This window comes from Anastrepha obliqua, chromosome 1, assembly GCF_027943255.1.
Source record: "Anastrepha obliqua isolate idAnaObli1 chromosome 1, idAnaObli1_1.0, whole genome shotgun sequence".
Lineage (NCBI taxonomy): Eukaryota > Metazoa > Arthropoda > Insecta > Diptera > Tephritidae > Anastrepha > Anastrepha obliqua.
The window spans coordinates 72,528,532-72,548,032 of record NC_072892.1 but is presented as its reverse complement, the minus strand read 5'-3'; the positions used below and the strand labels follow the sequence as shown (position 1 = coordinate 72,548,032).

General features: G+C 32.8%; 1 protein-coding gene across 1 annotated transcript in view; it reads right to left on the bottom strand.

Moving 5' to 3' along the window:
- Positions 1–15,493: 15,493 nt before the first annotated feature.
- The window catches only part of LOC129235339 (IDLSRF-like peptide), a 78,835-nt gene continuing 74,827 nt past the window's right edge, over positions 15,494–19,501 (bottom strand). Inside the window, exon 4 of the mRNA XM_054869135.1 lies at positions 15,494–17,191. Coding sequence (XP_054725110.1) covers positions 17,044–17,191 — 148 coding nt within the window. The 3' untranslated portion in view covers positions 15,494–17,043. The remainder of the gene's footprint in view (positions 17,192–19,501) is intronic.

Here is a 19,501-nt window from a genome sequence, read left to right as displayed (position 1 = left end):
TATTCATATTCAGCGACCTCGCAAACCCCCGAATAACAGTTTTTAAATATTTTAATTAACTTTTGATGTTGAAACAATGCCAAAATTCGTGACAAAAATTTTGACAAATCCTTTGAAAACCACCATTTATAAAGTTATGAATACATTTTTTGTAACACATTTTTTGAAAACAGACTTCAGTATCGTATTATTTACACTTCAGACTATCCAGGAATGGTTCAGTTTTTAATTTGCACAAATTATTCTCTTCGTTATTCTAATTAGTATCATGACAAAAAAATCAGTCTTTTTCGTATTTGTACTTTTCTTTCTTTTTTAATTTTAACAAACTTTTAAACAAATTATGACTTTCTGGTTTTCACCATTTTAAAGAGCCTTTCACACACTATTCGAATCAATAAAAAAGTGAAAAATGATTTTTTGACTATTCTACACTGAATTTATTAAGTACGTTTTTTAAATTTAGCGCATCCTTCAAATTTCAAAGTCCTCTTAAAAAATCCTGACCTCAGAGAGAAAAACGAATAACTCCGTTTTTTCATGGGTTTAGAATTATTTTGGTTTTTGTGACACGGTGTAAATATCTAAACAACAGTATGAAGAGAAAACCGTCATTTGACTATATATTGATGATAATAAAGGGTTTTCCAAAAGAAGGATTTAAAATTTTAGATTCTTCAGTTTTCTCTACTTTTATTCAAAATGCGGCTCTTAGTTATTTTATGAGAAAAATTAAAACATTTAAATGTCCACTATGAGCGTGTCGGCAGGTAAATCCACCAAACAGGCAATTCATAAATGCGCAATTGTTGAGAACGACGGGATATCGCTGTTGATGGTTGTTTAGCAACACTTTGCGCTACAGCAGCAATATTCTCAACACCAGCCTTTGAATTATCAAATCATGCGGAAGTTTATTTCCACCAAAAAATCACGAATTTTGCGATGTGTTGTTCTTAAAGAGCGGTAATTTTCATAATAAGTTTCAATAGTTGTAGCTCATTGTTCTATCGTAAAATTGTACGTCTGCTTGCTTAATAAATGTCAAAGAGGACATGAAAAAAAGAACCGACTAGGAATTATTTACCACTGACATCTAGGCGTCCCTTTTGAAAGACCCTCAAACTTTGATGCAACATTATTATCAAATACTTCCAACCATAGCTTCTTACATTCCTTCTTTTTCAAATATCGTTTGTAATGTTATAAAAAAATATAGTAACCCTATTGCATTCCCCTTTGCATACACATTTGTTTGCTAAATGCGTAATCAGTTGCAAAGGTATTTCATTTCGACTATCACGAATACTATGCCCCACCTTTTGCTGAACTATTTATTGCTCCTCGTTTTGTTGTTTTTAATATTGCGTTTAATTTTCGAGTTTTGCCATAAATTTACGAAATAAAATTAACCTCCATTTCAAATATTTTTGTGTGGATGATTTGTCATAACAAACGTCCAACCTGCTGCTCAGCCATTTATGACTAATCATTTGACAATTTGCTTATCCGTGGTGGTGTCAAGAAGAACAGTGGTTATAAACAGGCAAGGAGATAGTAAATTTTTTTTTGAAGGAAACTGTTGAATAATTTGTTTTTGCGAGCCACCTTGTAATATTATAGGCTAAATAATTTTGAAAGAACAAAAAATTGTTTTAAATAAAATCATTTCGTGTCAATTTACATTAGGACAGTAACTCAGCCCTGTAACTTTTTTTTATTAAAGTTATCGATCGACAAGTGTGTAAAAATTGCGTTGCTTTCACTTCTTGTGTACCATAGGAAAATAAAGGGTGCTTATATAGCAATGATATGTTATGTTTCAGCTGCTGTCAAGGCTAACAACGACATCCAGATGCCAAAATATTCAGTTTAGTTTGCCATTTCATCATGCTTTGTTTCACGCTTGTCAAATATGAGGAAATTGATAAAAAAATTACCCAAATTTCTTCTTAGTTGCAAAAAACGGAGATTCGGATTTTGGCCAAATTACCATCTTCCCGGCCGAGGTTCCGTGGCCATTTCACCAAGCAGAATTGCTGTTATGTATGCGCTTCACAATCGACAAGTGTTCGTCCCAGCTCTCAATGTATCTACAAAGAATCACTGTTTGGTGCGATTTACGGCATGGCGGCATCATCGGACCTCACTTCGTTTTAGGAAAACTGAAGTAAGCAGATTTAGTACCCATTGAATTTTATTCTAATGCAGTACAAGTTTGGGTTGATTTTTGATCATTTTTGGGTGTTTTTTGAGGCCTTTCTAGGATTTAAATTTTCTCTCAAATCTCTTATTAAATGTCTTATTAAATGAACTTTTGTTAAATGATTGATGGCGCAACAAGGAAGAGAATGGATTTTTAGTTACTGTACAATCTAACGATATGGTATTGGAGATCCCATTAAATTCACGCAGAGTCCGAGCAATAGGTGCATTGGACTCGAAACTCGTTTTCAATATCTTGAGATAAAAAGATAAGAGCTTCTTAAAGTTCTCGCAGAATCAATGTCACCTTGTACTAAATTAAACGCTCAAAGATAGAATCCACCGTCTGCTATCAAGCGGCTTTCAGTTGATTAATAACAAGTGAAGCTACAAGAGTGAGTCGGGCAGAAAAATAAAAAGATCTTAAGCCAGGATTACGAAACATCTTTTTTATCTGTTTCATACTTATGATAGCAAACTGGAGACTAGTGCCCGAATTCTGTAAGCAGTCTCAAGTCACTAATTGAGACTTTTCGTGGTGAAATTTGATTTTGAGACTAGTTGCGATTCAGTAAGCAATCTCACGTCATTAGTCTCAAAAAAAAGTCACTAATTAGTGATCTACTTCTGAGCAACTCATAAAACGAAAAATATGGAAGAGGAATTAATTATTTTATATATATTGCAAAAAAAAAGCGCGAAAATGAAGCCAAGTAATATGTTTTGGGTAAAAATTTCTTAAGAACACGAATAATTGTGTATTTATTGACGTTTTAGAAATATGCGTAGACGGATTTCGGCAAGTTTCCGCAGCACGGAAGACCCATTCCTTCTGGAAGAAGACGTTTTCAGGAGGTTTTTTAGATTCCCGAAATCCTTCTGCTAGGAAAACTTATTCAAGATCTCAAACCACTTGACAAGTTTGAGCGGAATTCCCAGCTCGTTCATTTCAACGGAAGGTATATAGAGATGCAATTCAACATTTATCGATTCTTAATTTTGTTTGTCTCAATTCAATTGTTGATAAACCGATTCAGGTAAAAGGTTTTTAAAACAGAAATTAGAAACGTTATTTTGTATGAGCTTAGTAATATTCATATTCTTTATGTTTTTGATGAAGAATTTCGCTTGATAAATAAGTTTAAAAAATCCCATTACATATGGAATCGATAAGTGAATTTTTGCTCAACTTTTTGACTATCTTTAGCCGATACGTGCCATCAGCTGACTGTCTCTATTTATTTTCATTATGATATTTGGTGAAATTCTTGTGACTTTCCCTTACTGAATAGCAAAATCGTCTCAAGTCACAAAAAGAGTCACTAATTTATAATTTCAATTTTAGTGACTTGAGATGAGATTCGCTTACAGAATTCGGTCATAGGTCGCCAAATAAATGAGACATATTCCCACCTAGACCGAACAAACGGGGTAAACAGTAATTTCATTGTTAAAGAGTCTGAGAAATTTGAACTGTTACGTCTAACAAAGCCCAGGATCGAATTTGGTTTTGAGATAATATAAATGATATGACTTGTGAATGAAAAATTTGAGTAAAAAATTACAAGGTCTTTGATCCCATCTATAGTTTGAAGGGCATTAAAAATTAATAAATAATTGGCGCGTACACTTCTGTTAGGAGTTTGGCCGAGCTACTCCTATTTGTGGGAGGACTTTATAAGAGATATAGTACGATGATTGTAGAATATCACGAGCTTTACAGTGACTTAAAAACATTTGTTTCTAATTTAAAGAGATACATTAATATGTACGCCAAGGAACGAGTTCATTAAGGCGAGCCTGTATTCTACCCACATCCTCTGCGTGTCTATTAAGGCAACAATTTTTAAGAAGTCAGTATATAAGAGATGACATGCAAATGAAAAGCATCTGCTTATATCATTTATAAATAAGACGAATAGTAGAGCACACAGACACTACCTTAAGGTACCTCAGAAGTGGCAATGAAAGGGCAGACTTAGATAAGATTTTAACCATAAAAGGAAAACCGAGTGAAAGCAAAGAGAGTCCAATTTACACAAGAGCATTCTATGTGACATAGTGCCAAAGGCCTTCTTTTAATTTAGGGCCCACACAAACAGCTAAAATGTTGAGATACTAGTGAATTTCCAGTTTGCTTTAAGTTATGGTAGTTTTAGACGTTTTTCTAGGACATATCTATTGTTTCTAAGAAGAATTTTTTTCTAGGTCGTCCGGCCGAAGGCCTGATCGTCCTGACTTTCCATTCCGCTTGAACAGACTATGCCACTTATAGACCATTTCTAGACAAAGAAGGTGGTCTCTTTTTGTAATGCTCTGTCGTGCTTTTCCATGCATGATGGGGCACATACTTAATTGCGACAAGATTCTGAATTTTCTGCACAGTTTATTTTTCCCCAATTCTCTTGTTTATCTAGGCTACACGCCCTGTGTTTAACTAAGCGATTTCACTCAAAGATAGAATTTATATTTATTTATTTATATTGAGTCTCCATTTAGTGTTAGGTAAAGCAAAATCTCCATTTGTCTCTCCAACTGCTCCAAGTCCTCCATTTCTCCAACTTTTTCAGCTTACCTCACATTAAAGTATTTCTCTGTTATTTTGCACGACACCAAACATGATTTGTATTTAGGTTAAGTTAGGTTTGGCAGCCGCATCGCACATAGAAACAACGATGCCACTTAGACCACGGAATGGGTCCGTTGTGAGCCGCGGGGCCTGGGCTACATTTCCCTCTCCATATTGAACCATCCTGAGCTTTTGACAAAGCGTAAAAGGTTGTAGATACCTAAAGTGTATAGATTATCTACATTCGTTAAGAAGTAGGATTTTAAAAATCGGTTTCTGTTTCTGGCTAGAGCCGGACATGTGCAAAAAAGGTGTTGAATTGTTTCCAATTCCTCCTCATTTCTGCAGCTACGACAGAAATCATGCGTGCAAACGCCTAATCTCCTTGCATGATTTCCTATGTGACAATGTCCTGTGAGGGCCTCTACTAAGGTCCTGATTTGAAGTCTACTCAGTTTTATAATACTCTTGGACAGACGTAAGTTTAGCCTTTGACATGTTTGCCTAGCAATTTCACAGGTGTTGGCGCTAGTCCATCTTTGATTTGCAGAACTGATTAGTGCGTCCTTAATGCGAAGCTTACAAGTTGCGAGAGGTATCTCCATAAAATTACTTATGTCTGGCATACAGGTACCTTCTCTTGCAAGTTGGTCTGCCCTGCAGTTCCCTGGTATATCTCTGTGGCGTGGAACCCAGCATAAGATTATACGATATTGTTTGGCCATCTCATTTAGAGATTGGCGACAACGTAAGACACTCCTTGATGTTGTTTGGAATGCATCCAGGGCTTGTAGGGCAGCTTGGCTGTTCGATAGAATGCAGATATCCATTGATGATGTTCTGTTTATCTTTAACCATTTTAAAGCTTCATGAATAGCGTTTATTTCCGCTCGAAAAACACTACAGTGATCCGGTAGTTTAAAGGATTCACTAATAGAAAGCTCTCCATTTTAGATCCGTCCGTGTAGATCTTAATGGGTGTGTTGGGTGTTGGATCTTCTTCAAGCCATTCCAGTCTAGAAGGGATTTTGATTAGGAAATTCCTTTCGAAGCAAAGAATAGGAGGGTGATAATCACAGTCACTGGGTATATCCGTGTAGGAGTCTAAGATGGTTGAATGTGCATGTGTGACAGTCCTCCATTGTGAGCTCACTTTGAGCCCTAAATCGGAGTAGGCCGCTGAGTATTTGCAGAAGAGATCTACGGGTGGCAGATGTGGCATGATGTCCAAAGCCATGGGTAGCGTGGTTTTCATGACGCCACATATTGCTAATTCCGCTGATCTCTGCACCTTGTTAAATAAATTATAATAGGTTTTTTTCTGCATAGCACAGCACCAGACAACATTTCCATATAGAAGAATGGGTCTGACGACAGCAGTGTAAAACCAATGAGCAACCTTAGGTTTGATTCCCCAGGTCTTATCTAAAGCTCTCTCACAGGCATGAAAAGCTAGGTTCGCCTTTCTGACTCTTTCTAAGGTGTTTGTCTTCCAAGTCAGTTTCCTATTCATGTTTAGTCCCAAGTACTTGGTTTCTTCCGAAATCACAAGAGCTTCCCCTTTGAGCATAATTGGACTTAGCTGAGGGATTCTGTGTTTCCTAGTGAACAATATGAGTTGTGTTTTGTCTGGGTTGACTCCTAGACCACACTTTTCTGCCCACCTAGAAAGTATATCTAGAACATTTTGTATTAGGTCTCTTAATGTAGATACAAATTTACCAGAGACAGCAATGGCAACATCATCGGCGTTAGTTATCACCTTACAGCCCACCGATTCCAGTATTAACAGAAGTTTATTTACAACTGCGTTCCATGAAAACGGTGAGAGGACTCCACTTTGTGGTGTACCTCTACTTACCAATCTCCTGAGCACCGATTCTCCTAGTTTCGCTTCAATGATTCTGCTTTTTAGCATTTTGCCAATGAAGCCTACCAAGCCCGGTTCTACCCCAAGATCAGTGATTGCTGCAGTAATTGTCCCCCCCTCGACATTGTTAAAGGCCCCTTCAATATCAAGGAAAGCGGCTAAAGTGAATTCCTGTTTGTGCAGTGAACTCTCTGCCGTGTAAATAAGGTTATGTAGAGCTGTCTCCACCGATTTCCCTTTCGTGTAGGCATGTTGCGACGTAGAGATAAGATTTCTATTTATAGTTAGGCTTAAGTGAAATTCTATCAACCTCTCCAAAGTTTTCAATAGGAAGGAAGAAAGAGATATCGGTCTTAAGTCTTTTCGATGGATATGTGAGTTTCTACCAGCTTTTGGAATGAAAACAATTTTGACTTGTCTCCACTTAAGAGGTATATGACCGTAGAGAAAGCAACCTTTGAAGATTGCTAGTAGCCCGTGTGCTAGATATCCGGCGGCCTTTTGCAGTTCCACCGGGTAAATGCCATCTGGGCCCGGTGATTTAAAAGGTTTGAAACTTTCAATCGCCCATAACAGCCGATCCTCAGATATAACATCTATTCTGACTTCACGACAGTGTGCAGTATCTTCCATGTCATGCCCAGTAATGTCTGAGCAGCCTGGAAAATGAGTGTCGAGTAAAAGTTCTAGAGACTCTTTACTGGTTGTAGGGAAAGTAACATCACTTTTCTGTAGCAGCTCCCAATTTTGGGGACTTCCCGCTAAAATCTTACGTAGTCTGGAGGCCTTAGTTGCCCCCTCAACCTCTTCACAAAAGGATTTCCAAGATTGCCTTTGAGCATTTCTGATTTCCTTCTTGTAGATTCTCAGAGCATCTTTATAGCCTTTCCAATCTTCTTCGAGACGTGTTTTCTTTGCCTCATTAAAAGCGCTTCTGCTTGTTTTTTGAAGCTTGCTTAGTTCAACCGTCCACCCTTAGGCTTGGGTTTACCCCTCAGTCTTCTTATGGGACAAGGTTCCGCCAAGGCAGCATTCATGTTGCAGGTAATCTTGTCAACCAAATTTTCTAGATTTGTATTTAGCGAATTATAAAATATCCGCCTAATTTCCCCGCCGCCCAAATTTCCATCACTCAAAACATACCTGATTGCCTGATTGTCATGCCAAATAAAACATCAATTGAGTTTTTTAAAACCTTAAACAGCACATCGAAAATATTATTCATTAGAATGTTAAAAATTTATTCAGTTAATATTCATCGTACATTGTTTTTGTAATTCATTTTGTTTTTGTGATCATAATAATGCGTAATATGTATAATAATACAATAATATCTCATAAATAATATCATAGTTTGCTCTTCGATATTTGCTCATCTTCTTGCTACTTAAAACTTTTTTATAATACAGTTTTGTTTTTCGTTACAATTTTGATATGTAGGTATGTGTGCCTGCCTGTCGTTTTATTTAGTGCAACGGACAATTGAATCTTAGTGCAGCATTTTGAAACTTTTATCAGATTTAATATTTTTTGTGGGCAACTTGTAACTGTTTTTGAGTTTTCGGATTTCTTAGCAATTTTTGTAGCGATACTTTCGTGAACTGCAGTGATAAGCGCTTTTCTCTGTTGTCTCTTCTTTGTGCCTATCATTTTTTGTGCAGTCAACTCAAGTTTGCTGCGAGTTTTCGGAAAATCTACAATAAATTGCAGGATGTTGTTGAATTTTGTTATAAATCTTCCAGAAAATGGGTTGGGTCAGATTTTGTTGCAGCACACTTGAGATAAGGCACAAAATTTGCCATCATAGATATTATTTGTTAGTTGAAGAAATACAATAATGTGTGTAAAAAACGTTGTAAATAAATAAAAGAAATTTAATGAATTATTTTAATTTTATAAAAAAGTGTAACAAAATGTAAATTTTTTGTTAATTTTAACACCAGCGATTGGAAAATATCGAGGAAATTATTTCGTACTCGATAAAAGTGATCACCTGAAACCCTTGGAACAAAGGATGCGTTCTTAAATATAAATACCAATTGTAATAAATTGTGTATCGAAAATAAGTCAATATCTCATTAAATATAGCTTGCCATTGAGAAACAAAACTGAATTCAAGTGAATGGCTAAAATGAAAGTAAAATCGATAAACGAGTTTGCCGGAAAATTATTTCTCTATGGAACCTAATGAAACCGAGGCGTAAATAATATTAGTCGCATCAAACAAAACTCAGAGAATAATGTGGAATTGAAAATTAGTTTAAATAGCAGTAAACTTGGAAAAAAGCATTAGCGGAAAGAAATGAAAACAATAGTTAAAAGGTAATCGTTAAAAATATTTGATTTAATGAAGTTGGAACATTGGTAAGAAATTTTCCAAGAAATATATCGGGTGATGAATATATCGCTAGGTAACAAAACGAAGCGGAAACCTTTTTAAAACAAGGTATGCGGCATTCGAAAGCGCACTAAAATACGAAGGAGGTTCTTGTATCAGCAAGTGATTAATGAAAGTGGGAGTTATTGAAATGAGTTATTGGTGGAAAACACTCAAGGAGAATAAAACACGTGGAGAGAACAATTATCTATGGACTTGAAATTACTATCTCTGCTAAGTCATACATTTCTGAGGAAGGGAACAAAATGGAATCGGAACATTTATGAAATCGCAAGTTTTACAAAATTTAAATACTTTATTACATTACATTATTATATAAGTATTACGAGCTAAAAGTACAGTGGTCAGGCGACCCATTATTTTAATGCAAAAAATGGAAATGAAATAAAATAATACATTTTTTTGCAATCAAAGTGACGAAATGTCTTATTTTATCTTCAGAGGTATTTTTTACGAGAAACAAAAAGGAATCACAATAGAAAAATATGCAAAAATTAGTTACAAAACAAAATGCGGTTAAGAAATATTACGTATCGACTCTTTTAAGTCAAGCGAAATGGTAGCGAAAATCTATATCTGTAATTTTTTAAATGAGCTCTATAATTTCATATTCATGCATTACATATACGTATGGACATATGTACATAATTAAAAGAAGCTTGGTATATTTTCACCGATAAACTACACTCGATTACGCCTCTCCCTATAGCAAAGCCAATTTATTTGTATGCACTTCCCAAAAGTACCGCTACCTTAAAGCGCAGTTGATATGTAAGTATGTATACACTGAAAAGAAATTCCTTGCCAGTGTTCAAATTGAACTTTTTACTATGAGTATTTATTTGCCCTACTATTTTTGCATCAACAGCCTCCACTATTCTTCTTCACTTTCTAAATATTCGGCAATCACTAGTGATATTTTAATATTTTAGTCGTATTTTTGCTTTGTATAGTAGACTGATATGTTTGCTGATTTTCACAGATATTTCGCTTTTACTACTTAAGAAACGGTCGCTAACAACAACAATTGCGTTGCATTTACTTGGTATGTATAGCGTTAAAATATGCATATTTTTATTGTTTTTGTTTTTTGTAATTTTTATACAATAATTTATACTTATAATGTCACATACATTTTGCACAATAATAGTTTGCGTATTCTTATTTTTTACTAATTTTATTTTACTTAAAGTTAAGATAAACGCTTTGAAATATTTAGCTGAAAAACGTGAAACAAAACCAAAAGTGCAATTAATTTTTTGAATTTTTAAGTGTACCCCTTTTAGTATTTTTTTTTTCTGAAGTATATTAAATATTTTTCACATTCGTGCAGTTAGTACGGTTATTTCAAAAATCAATCAAATAACGTGCGTTAGTGTGTATTAGTTGACATTTACAGCACAAAAGTTAAGAAAATGTGTACATACATATATAATTTTTCTACATTTTTATTACATAAATACAGATTTGTTAAGTTTTTTTTAGTTTTGTTTTGGTACCACTTGCTTGCAACAAATTAGCGACTGCTTCCTCCTAAAGTTGTGTTTCACTGCTGGTTTCACTTAAAATATACGAAAAAGTAAAAAAGCATTTGAGATTGCATAATATTTTGCAAATTTTTTTCTCTTTTTGGTTTAAGTGTGCTAATAGTTGAAAGGGATATAATTCTTTTTAACAAAAAAAAAAAAACAAACAAAAAATTGTCATAAGTATTTTTTTACATTTTTTAATTTCTTCAATATTTTTTCAAGCTTTTTATAATTTTCATAATTTTTTAGTTAGTTTAATAACCTTTTCGTTCTTTGTATAGTTTTATTTAAAATAAAAAAAAAAAAAAAGTTTTTAAAAAGTTTAGTTTTTATTATTTTCCTTATGTATTTTTATTATTTTTTATTTTCCTTATGTATTTTTTCAAATTTTATTTTTTTATGCTCTATTTTCTCATATATTTTTTATGCATTTAATTCCAAATTATTTCATTTTCATTTAATGTTTTATTTTTACTAAATTTTTCGTTAAAACTTTAATAAACAATACATGTATGTATATATATTTGTACAACTTTCTAAATAAATTTTTATCATTAAAAATATTAAAATCTTCTGAATTTTCACTACTTGTTGTGTGCTTCCTTTTACTTTAGTGTTACTAGTACATTTGTTTCTTTGTAAATATTTTTTTATAGGAATAAGTAGTTTGTCTCATTTGTCTCATTTTCATACATTGAGCTGCCATCTTTCCACTTCCCTTCATATGCATTTTTTAGCCAACACTATTTCTGCTATTTTTTGTTTACTTTTTTTGGTTTATTTTTGTATGCTCTTTTTTTCCTAATAAATTCAATTTCGTATATACAGCATTTTATACAGATACGCTTGAAATTTCTTTCATAGCTCCTAGCCACTGTAACTGTTTTGCTTCACTGCCATTTACATCTATACTCTGCCCAGTGTTTTTCTGCTCTAGTTCCACTAAGTGTAATAACAGAGGGTTGAAAATTTTAGCATTTACTTTTTACTGAAATATATGTAGATATGTATAAATTTGTTTACTGCTGTAACTTTTTGCTGCTAAATAGCTTAAATAACACACTCGTCCTTCCCAGTGTAGTAAATATGACTTTTTGTATTCATAGTATGTATAATAGCTTCTAATTTCTTCTAAAGATATTTTAATAGTAAAGTAGTTTTGCATTTTTCAGCATTTCGCTCAATAGATTTTCCCTCTACCCTTTGGTTTGTTCGCATTTTGTCTCACTACGCACTAATTTAAGGTACTTATAACTCCATTTATTTAAAGTTGTCTCTTGAGTGGTTACATGGTATGTAGTTTGCGGTGAGTTAGTTCTCGTGATATTTTTGTGAGATGAGTTAGGTGTACCTACAAGCTGCATAATTTCGTCAATGTAACTCACTGATATGTATAGTATATAGAGCTTTCAAATATATATTCTCTCCACGCTTAAATATTTTTTTATATTTTTGGAATTAACTTTTTGTTTATTGACAACTTTGGGTTTTAATTTCATTATTTTTTGTATGGTGATTATGATTTTCAAAAAACGGCTAACAAGCTTGTCGCCTTATAAATCTGTTGCTATTTTCTTTGCTGTTATTGTAATGTTTTCTACTCCCATCTGTTTTTTAAATTCATTGTTGCTGCTTTGTTGTTTATTTTCAGTTTTTTATTATTACTTTCTTTACTAAATTATTTCTGCATTTCATTTCCATATCCCGCTTATAGTATTTTTGCAAATTATTTTTATAAAAATATACAGTTTTCAGTTTTCTACATATTTCGTTTATCTATTGCAATCAGTGTTGGTTTCGCAAACTTCTCCCTTTTCCAAGCTTCGCATATTTTTGCCTCAAGCCTTTCACTCTGGGCTTCTCAAGCTCCCCACCTATAAAGTTTCTCACTCCCCGCCTAAGCGCGCACTTTTTTGAGTTCATTCATTTGCCTTGTTGTTATTGCGAGCCAATGTCTCTACCTAACTCTTTTATCTTGTTTTACTTTTCTCAAAGTATAAATTGCCTAGTTGTAAAGGTATATTTATAGTTATGTATTTGTATATACTGATATGTTTCGATTGTATTTTTATAAATTTTCTTCCTAAATCTAACTATGTATATACTAAACATTTCAAGTAAGTGTATGTGCATAAAAATTTGTTATGGAATATTTCTTAGCTTTCATTACGTAGGAGTGGTCGATTCTGCTAAAATGGTTTATATGGTGACGGCAGTTAGTACAGCATGACAAAATAAGAAACACAGAATTAATTTTAATTAATTAAAAGTATAAAATTAAAAAGAATTAAATTTATGTTGTGTTGTTATAAGAGCACAAAACAGTCCCCTTTTTGAGAAATCCTGCTGGTGTAAGATTCCAAATGCAGGTCGTTCAGATAGCGTGAACCCGTCGGCCTTGGGCACAAGAGCTTTCATATTGTCTCAGTAGTGCTCCTGGATATGAGGCTACGGTAAAATACACTGTACGTACACTCTGGTTAATGAGCAACTAATCAGCGGTGAGAATTCTGCCAAAGTACGATGATTTCTTCAGAGCTAAAACTAATTTTTAATACAAAAGTTGGGAAATTATATTGAGCTCAAATATATTTATATTGTGAACAAGTGGGCGCTTTAAAAATCAAATTTTTTCATGAATAAACGCATTTGCAATAAATCATAAATTGTAGACTTTTATTTGAGGTCATTTAAATATACACATGAAGAGCGGGACTTTAATTACGCTGTTCTGTACCTGTGCGCCGTATTTTGCCTAATTTCATGTAAGTGCCAGTAAACAATAATAATAATAATAGAATAAAAATTAAAATTATAATATAAATTATTCCTTTTTTGGGACGAAATAAATAGAAGTATAAGAATAATAATTAAATAAAAAATATAAAATATACAAATTTCTTTTTTTAATTTCTTAAAATTAAAAGAAGTGAAGTTTGTAAACAAATCTTTTGATTTATTTTTTCTAATATCATAAAAAATGTGAATCAACAAACTGTCCACCACCCATATAAACCTCGAAGGTAGTCAGCTTGGGTCAGATAATTTTATAGCAGAATCAAGCGCTCTTCAGTTTTGAGTTGTGAAGAAGTTATTAAAAAATGTATCCAAAAACCAATTAAAGCGTAAAAGAACAGCCATTACTTACTGGAAAAAATTAGCGCTGAAAAACTTGCTTTCTTATTTAGATTTTTACTATTATTATTTTTTCTTTGATTTTTTATAACGAACAATGAACTATTTGCTATAATATCAAACACACATGCGAACTACAGCTTTGCATATGTATGTGTTACTTGAAAAAGCGCCAAGCCAGCAAGCTGTGCCACGCGCTCAACTCGTACACAGGTGATGGCACTTCCTGTTTTCGTTGATAATTTTGTTGTTCTCCGCTTTTCATTTTACATTCTTTGCCTTTGTTTGTAGGTATTTGAATTACGTTTGAATTTGCATTTCTTTTGCTTATGCCAAGCAAAAGAAAAGGCTAAAGTAATTTTTATGACTTCAATCTGAGTTATCTTTTTTTGTTTCTGGTCAATTGTCAATTCAGAGATTTTTTTGTATTCTAATTTGTTTTTTCAATGCTTCAAACCCTTGTTTCAACATTTGTGTGTACGCTTGCGCTGGTTGTTAATTGCATTGCAGGCTATTTTTTCTTAATTTTTATTGAATTTTTTTTTGCTGGAGAGAAAATGTTCTCCAATACAAGGAATGTTTTTATTTTTTTTTCTTATTTTCATTTTCATTTTCATTTCTGTGCTGCACTTTGTGAGTGTTCATAGATACGCGCGCTAAATGATTTTGAACAAACTACAAGTAAATAAAATACTAACCACGAAAAAATAAAAAAATTTAATAGACTTTCACGCTAGAACTAATTTTATGACGCTGATATACATATTTATATACACATATTTTATTTAGGAGTTTTGTAAAATTTGTGTATTTGTTTTTCATTTTAAGAACTGTTTTTAAATAGCTGCAGGGCTTGCTGGGATATTTTTTTTGTTTGCTACAACTATGTGATTTTTTTACATAATTTTTAAGTAGCCAAAATTATGGTTCACTATGGCCACAATTTCGGCTCTTTTTTGAAATTTTTTTAAATAATTTTTTTATTTTAGTTTATTTTAATTATTTTTTTAATTACCACTACTTTGAAAATAATTCACCGATGCAAAATTTTCCACATTGATATGTAAAGTGATTTAAAGTACAAGACTTAAACGTTTTCATTTGCCGCCGCTGTTGCATAACTCCTGTAAATATCCGGCGCACTACTCTAAAGGAGATTTCTGTAATCTCGACTGACTTCCTGCTTTGTTTTTCATCGCCATTTCTCAACAACTAATTCCAGAGAGGGTTTAAAAAAATGATTTTAATAAAATTGTTTATGCATATAATTTTTCTGCTTTTAATAAATTTTTCGTTGGAAAAATAAAAAGTACTTTGATTTTGCATTTTCCTCCGTATTTTCTACTAACTTAAGCTTTGCTTTTTTGAACAACTAATTCGAGAATGGATTTTGTATATATTTTTTTAATTTAAAATTAGTAAAAGTGAACCACAATTTTTTTCTATTTTAATTAAAAAGATTTTGCAGTTTTTAGTTGTTTTAATTTTTAAAAATATAAAGTTTTTTCATTTTCTTAGTTTATCTTTGCTATTTTTCAACAGCTAATTCGAGCGTGGATTTTGTTTTTTCCAATTTTAGAATTAGTTAACTTCGAAATTTTTAAATTTAAAAAAATGAAACAGTTTTTTTTATTTTTTTAATTTATGGTTGCTATTTTTCAATAATTCAAGAGTGGATTTTATTTTGTCGAAAAAAGAAATATTTTTAATTCAAAGTAGTAAATTTAAATCACAAATTCCTTCTATTTTAAATTTTTATTAAAATTTTTAATTTAAAACACTTCTTTTTAATTTAATAAAATAATTTTTTTTCTGAAAATTTAAAGGCTTCTTTGTCTAGTCCCTCTTCACTATTATTCACCTTCTAAGTTAGACGAGGGTTTTGCTTTAAAAAAAAATAAAGAAAATAGTAAATTTATTTAATTCTTTCATTTAAAAAGTTTGCTTGTTTTTTCTTTAGCTGGAAGGTATTTACTGATAGCCATTATGAAATACAATATATGCATACAGATTGTACGACACAAGTTATGCTCATAAATAGTCGAATAGAACATTAGAAGTATTTTTTTAATCATTATTTTTTTTAAGTTGTACTTGCATTATTTAATTTTCATTTTTTCATATCGGTTTTGTTTTTTTGCAATACATTGAAGTTTGCACACTGCAAGCCTTGGATAGGTTTCATTGCGCTATTTGTTTGCATAATTTTCTTGTTTTGTTCTACATATGCTTTTTGCTGCTTTAGTCTTAATTTTTTTTATTTTTAAATCATTTAAAATTTGCTATATATATTTTTACATATATGCCTTTTATACGTTTTTTATATATGTATTTTTTTTTTCATTGTTCTCATAGATCCTGCTTCCACATTTTATTATTTTTATGATTGAATTGTAATGTACACATTGAGATACCACTGAAAACCATTGAATTTTTCATACTTTTGTTGTTGTTAGTTTATTTAATTTTTTCTCTCAAATTTAAATTTTCAAAATAGCGCACTGTTTTGCATAACATAAAGCAACATTTAGCAAAGTGTGTTAAAATTTTGCGCAAAAATAATATTAACGAATACATATATTTACGTAGATAGCAGTAAATCAAGTGACTACGTCAATTTGAATTTTTAGTTTTTTTACTTCAAGTATTTTTTTATACATCTTTTACAAACTATTTTATACTACTTCCACGAGTTTCTTTTAAAAGTGTTTTGGTTTTACGCATTAACATTGCTACTTCTACTTCTTCAACTTCTCTTTGCCTTTACTCCGTTACTCCCACCTTTCGTCACATATTTTTTATTTTATTTGATTGAATTCACAAGAAAAAATGAGATAGATTTTTTTGGTCACATATAAGTTTTTGCAATTTTTTTGTTATTTTCCTTAATCTTTTCTATAAAAAGTTTGCAGACGTACTTAAAAAAACATTACATAAAATATAAAACAATGTAAACCTAGGAAAAAAACTAAGTTTCATTTGAAATATTTTACCTTTCTTTTAAAATTTGAGAAAAAATTATTATTTCAACTACTATTTTCATTTGTGTTCTATTTTTCTTCGTCTGTTTTCGCTGTTGTCATCGCACCGTATCTGCTTGTATTTGTAACTGTTTTGTATTTTTCTTCTTTGTTTATTTGTATTCTGTGTGTGTTTGTATGTATGCGTTATGAATGTTCGGTTCTTATTCGTTAATCGAGCGTCACTCTACTATTCTGCCACTACCATTTGCTTAGTAGTTGTAGTTGTCGTAGGGTGTGCCTAAGTACGAATAGAAGCTGGGATTGATTGGTTGTGCGTGTGCATAATAAAATCCAGAAGCGGGATCTGGCGCCACTCAGTCTAGGAAACCGGTATTCACTAATTTTTCCAAAAAGAACTTTACGTCGCCCAGTTCGGAGTCTTTGATGCCCAGGGACTTCAACATTCCAAGGTCGCCATTTTCAACAGCCATAAAAACTGATCGTAAGTGCTCCAAATCAGATCTGTAAAAAATAAAAAAATAATATTTAAATAGCAAAAGTGATTTTAATTGTATTTATTTATATTTTAACTATTTTTAATTGAGTCGTTTAGTATTTCGTATGCCCTAAATTTTTAAGCCAAAATATTCTAATAAAACTGTACTTATGGCTTGAGCTTGGGCACAAAACATTAAAATTTCATTTAATGCATACAATTTTTAATTTCCCTAAGAAAGAGATAGCACAATACAGTTTTCCTCCTTTCGTGGAAATTTTATATCCGCTTTCCAGTGTTGCCTTCACTGGTGTCAACAAATTTCGTTCAATAGCTCAATACACTCAAGGCTTGTTGTTGTAATATCGGTTTTGGAAAAACTGTGCTAGATACGGCGAATATGACATCTTATCGTTGATTTTTGATATAATTTGCTTGCTCCCATACAAAGAGGTGTTGTAGGGCAGAATCCGAGAACAGTATTTCCCCAACTCCAATCGTTTCCATTACATGAATGCTGCTCATGTGCATCAATGAGACTAAATTCACCAGGGGCTTTATTGATCGCTTGTCCTTTTAAAATGAATTAATACTTCATAACTTCGCGAATAACAAGGCAACCGCTGAGCAATACATAGAGACATTCAAAGGACTGCGATCTATTGACGATGACGCCCATTTTCACCTCGGTGGCTTCGTCAACGAGCAGAATTGTGGGATCTGGGGCTCAGAAAACCCAAGAGTTATTGTTGAAAGTCTCTCTATCCTCAACGTGTGACTGTTTGGTGCAGTCATTGGACCTTATTGTTTCGAAAATACAGCTGGAGTAACGTTACGGTGAATGGATTGCGCTGTGGAAAGATGATTAACGATTTTGGTGTTGATCTGGACAACGTTTATTTTCAACAAGACGGCGCTACGTGCCACACATGGAACGAAACCATCGATCTTTTACCGGAATAACACCTCTTGTTCCAAAACCCTTTGGTTACTTGTCTATCTCGAAACTTATGTAGCACGCCTCGTATAACCCTATATATGTAATATATTTGCATAAAAAAATCAGAATGCTGTATGTAGGTGTAAGTTAATATACGTGAAAAATGATTTATGACTATAATTACAAATGCCCGTTTGTAGACATTTCCTTTATTCTCCGTTTATGTTGGTTTGCTCTTAATTAATCTCAGCAGGCACATTTGCGGCTACCGCCTAAAAGTTTCCCAAGAGTCGCTATGCTAAAGCTTATAACCAGGTTTAGCATACGTTAAGGCGTTAATACTGACATGTATGTCTACATAACTCGACAGTGAAATGACAAATTACCATGCAAACATTTAGTTCTTGAACTTGAAAGAAATTGGTGGAAGAAGTCAAACTAGATCGAGAGTGACTAAACTTGTACCAGTTGCAATAAAAAGGATTGGAGAAATAAAAATCATGTAATAAATCATTTGCGTAGTGAATCCTAAAAACCAAATAAAAATTCAACTTATCATCACTTCAAAAATTGTCCATCCAATTAAACGAAAGGCAAAGTAAAAAACAATGTGATTGAATAATAGAATACATACAGGGTGGGCCATGTAAAATTTGCCTTTTGAATCGGCTATAAAAAAAACTAATCAATATTTTTTCAAACTTTTTTTTTTATTTTGAAGATTGAACACTGTCATTTATGAATGAAAAATAATATCGTTCAAATGACTGCCACGACTGGCTTTACAGTAGGCCATTCGATCAACCCAATTTTTAAGCACATTTTCGATTGTTAGGGTTCCAATTTCATCGTCAATCGTCTCTGGATGGTTCGCATAGCATTTGCCCTTAACGGCTCCCCACAAAAAATAGTCCAACGGGCTTAAATCACAGCTCCGAGGCGGCCAATTGATATCGGAATTTCGGCTGATTAGTTCGAGTGTACCTTTGGCAGTGTGACAAGTTGCACTGTCCTGTTGAAACCAAATGTCGTCCATGTCATCCTCTTCAATTTTTGGAAACAAAAACTCATTGAGCATGTCACGGTAACGCTCGCCATTTACTGTAACCGTGGCTCCTCGCTCATTTTCGAAAAAAAAATGTCCCGATGATGCCGCCAGACCAAAAACCGCACCAAACAGTGACTCGTTGTGGATGCATTTGCTTCTCTACAGTAACGTGTGGATTTTCTGAGCCCCAAAATGAGCTTCATCAGAAAAGATGATTTTTCGGTAAAAATGCTCATCACCACTTTGGAAATAGGTTTTCAATATTTCCCAATTTTGTTCAAGCGTATGGCGTCGCACTTCGTAAATGTCAAACCTTTAAGTAAATTATGAACACATTTGAAATGTCAT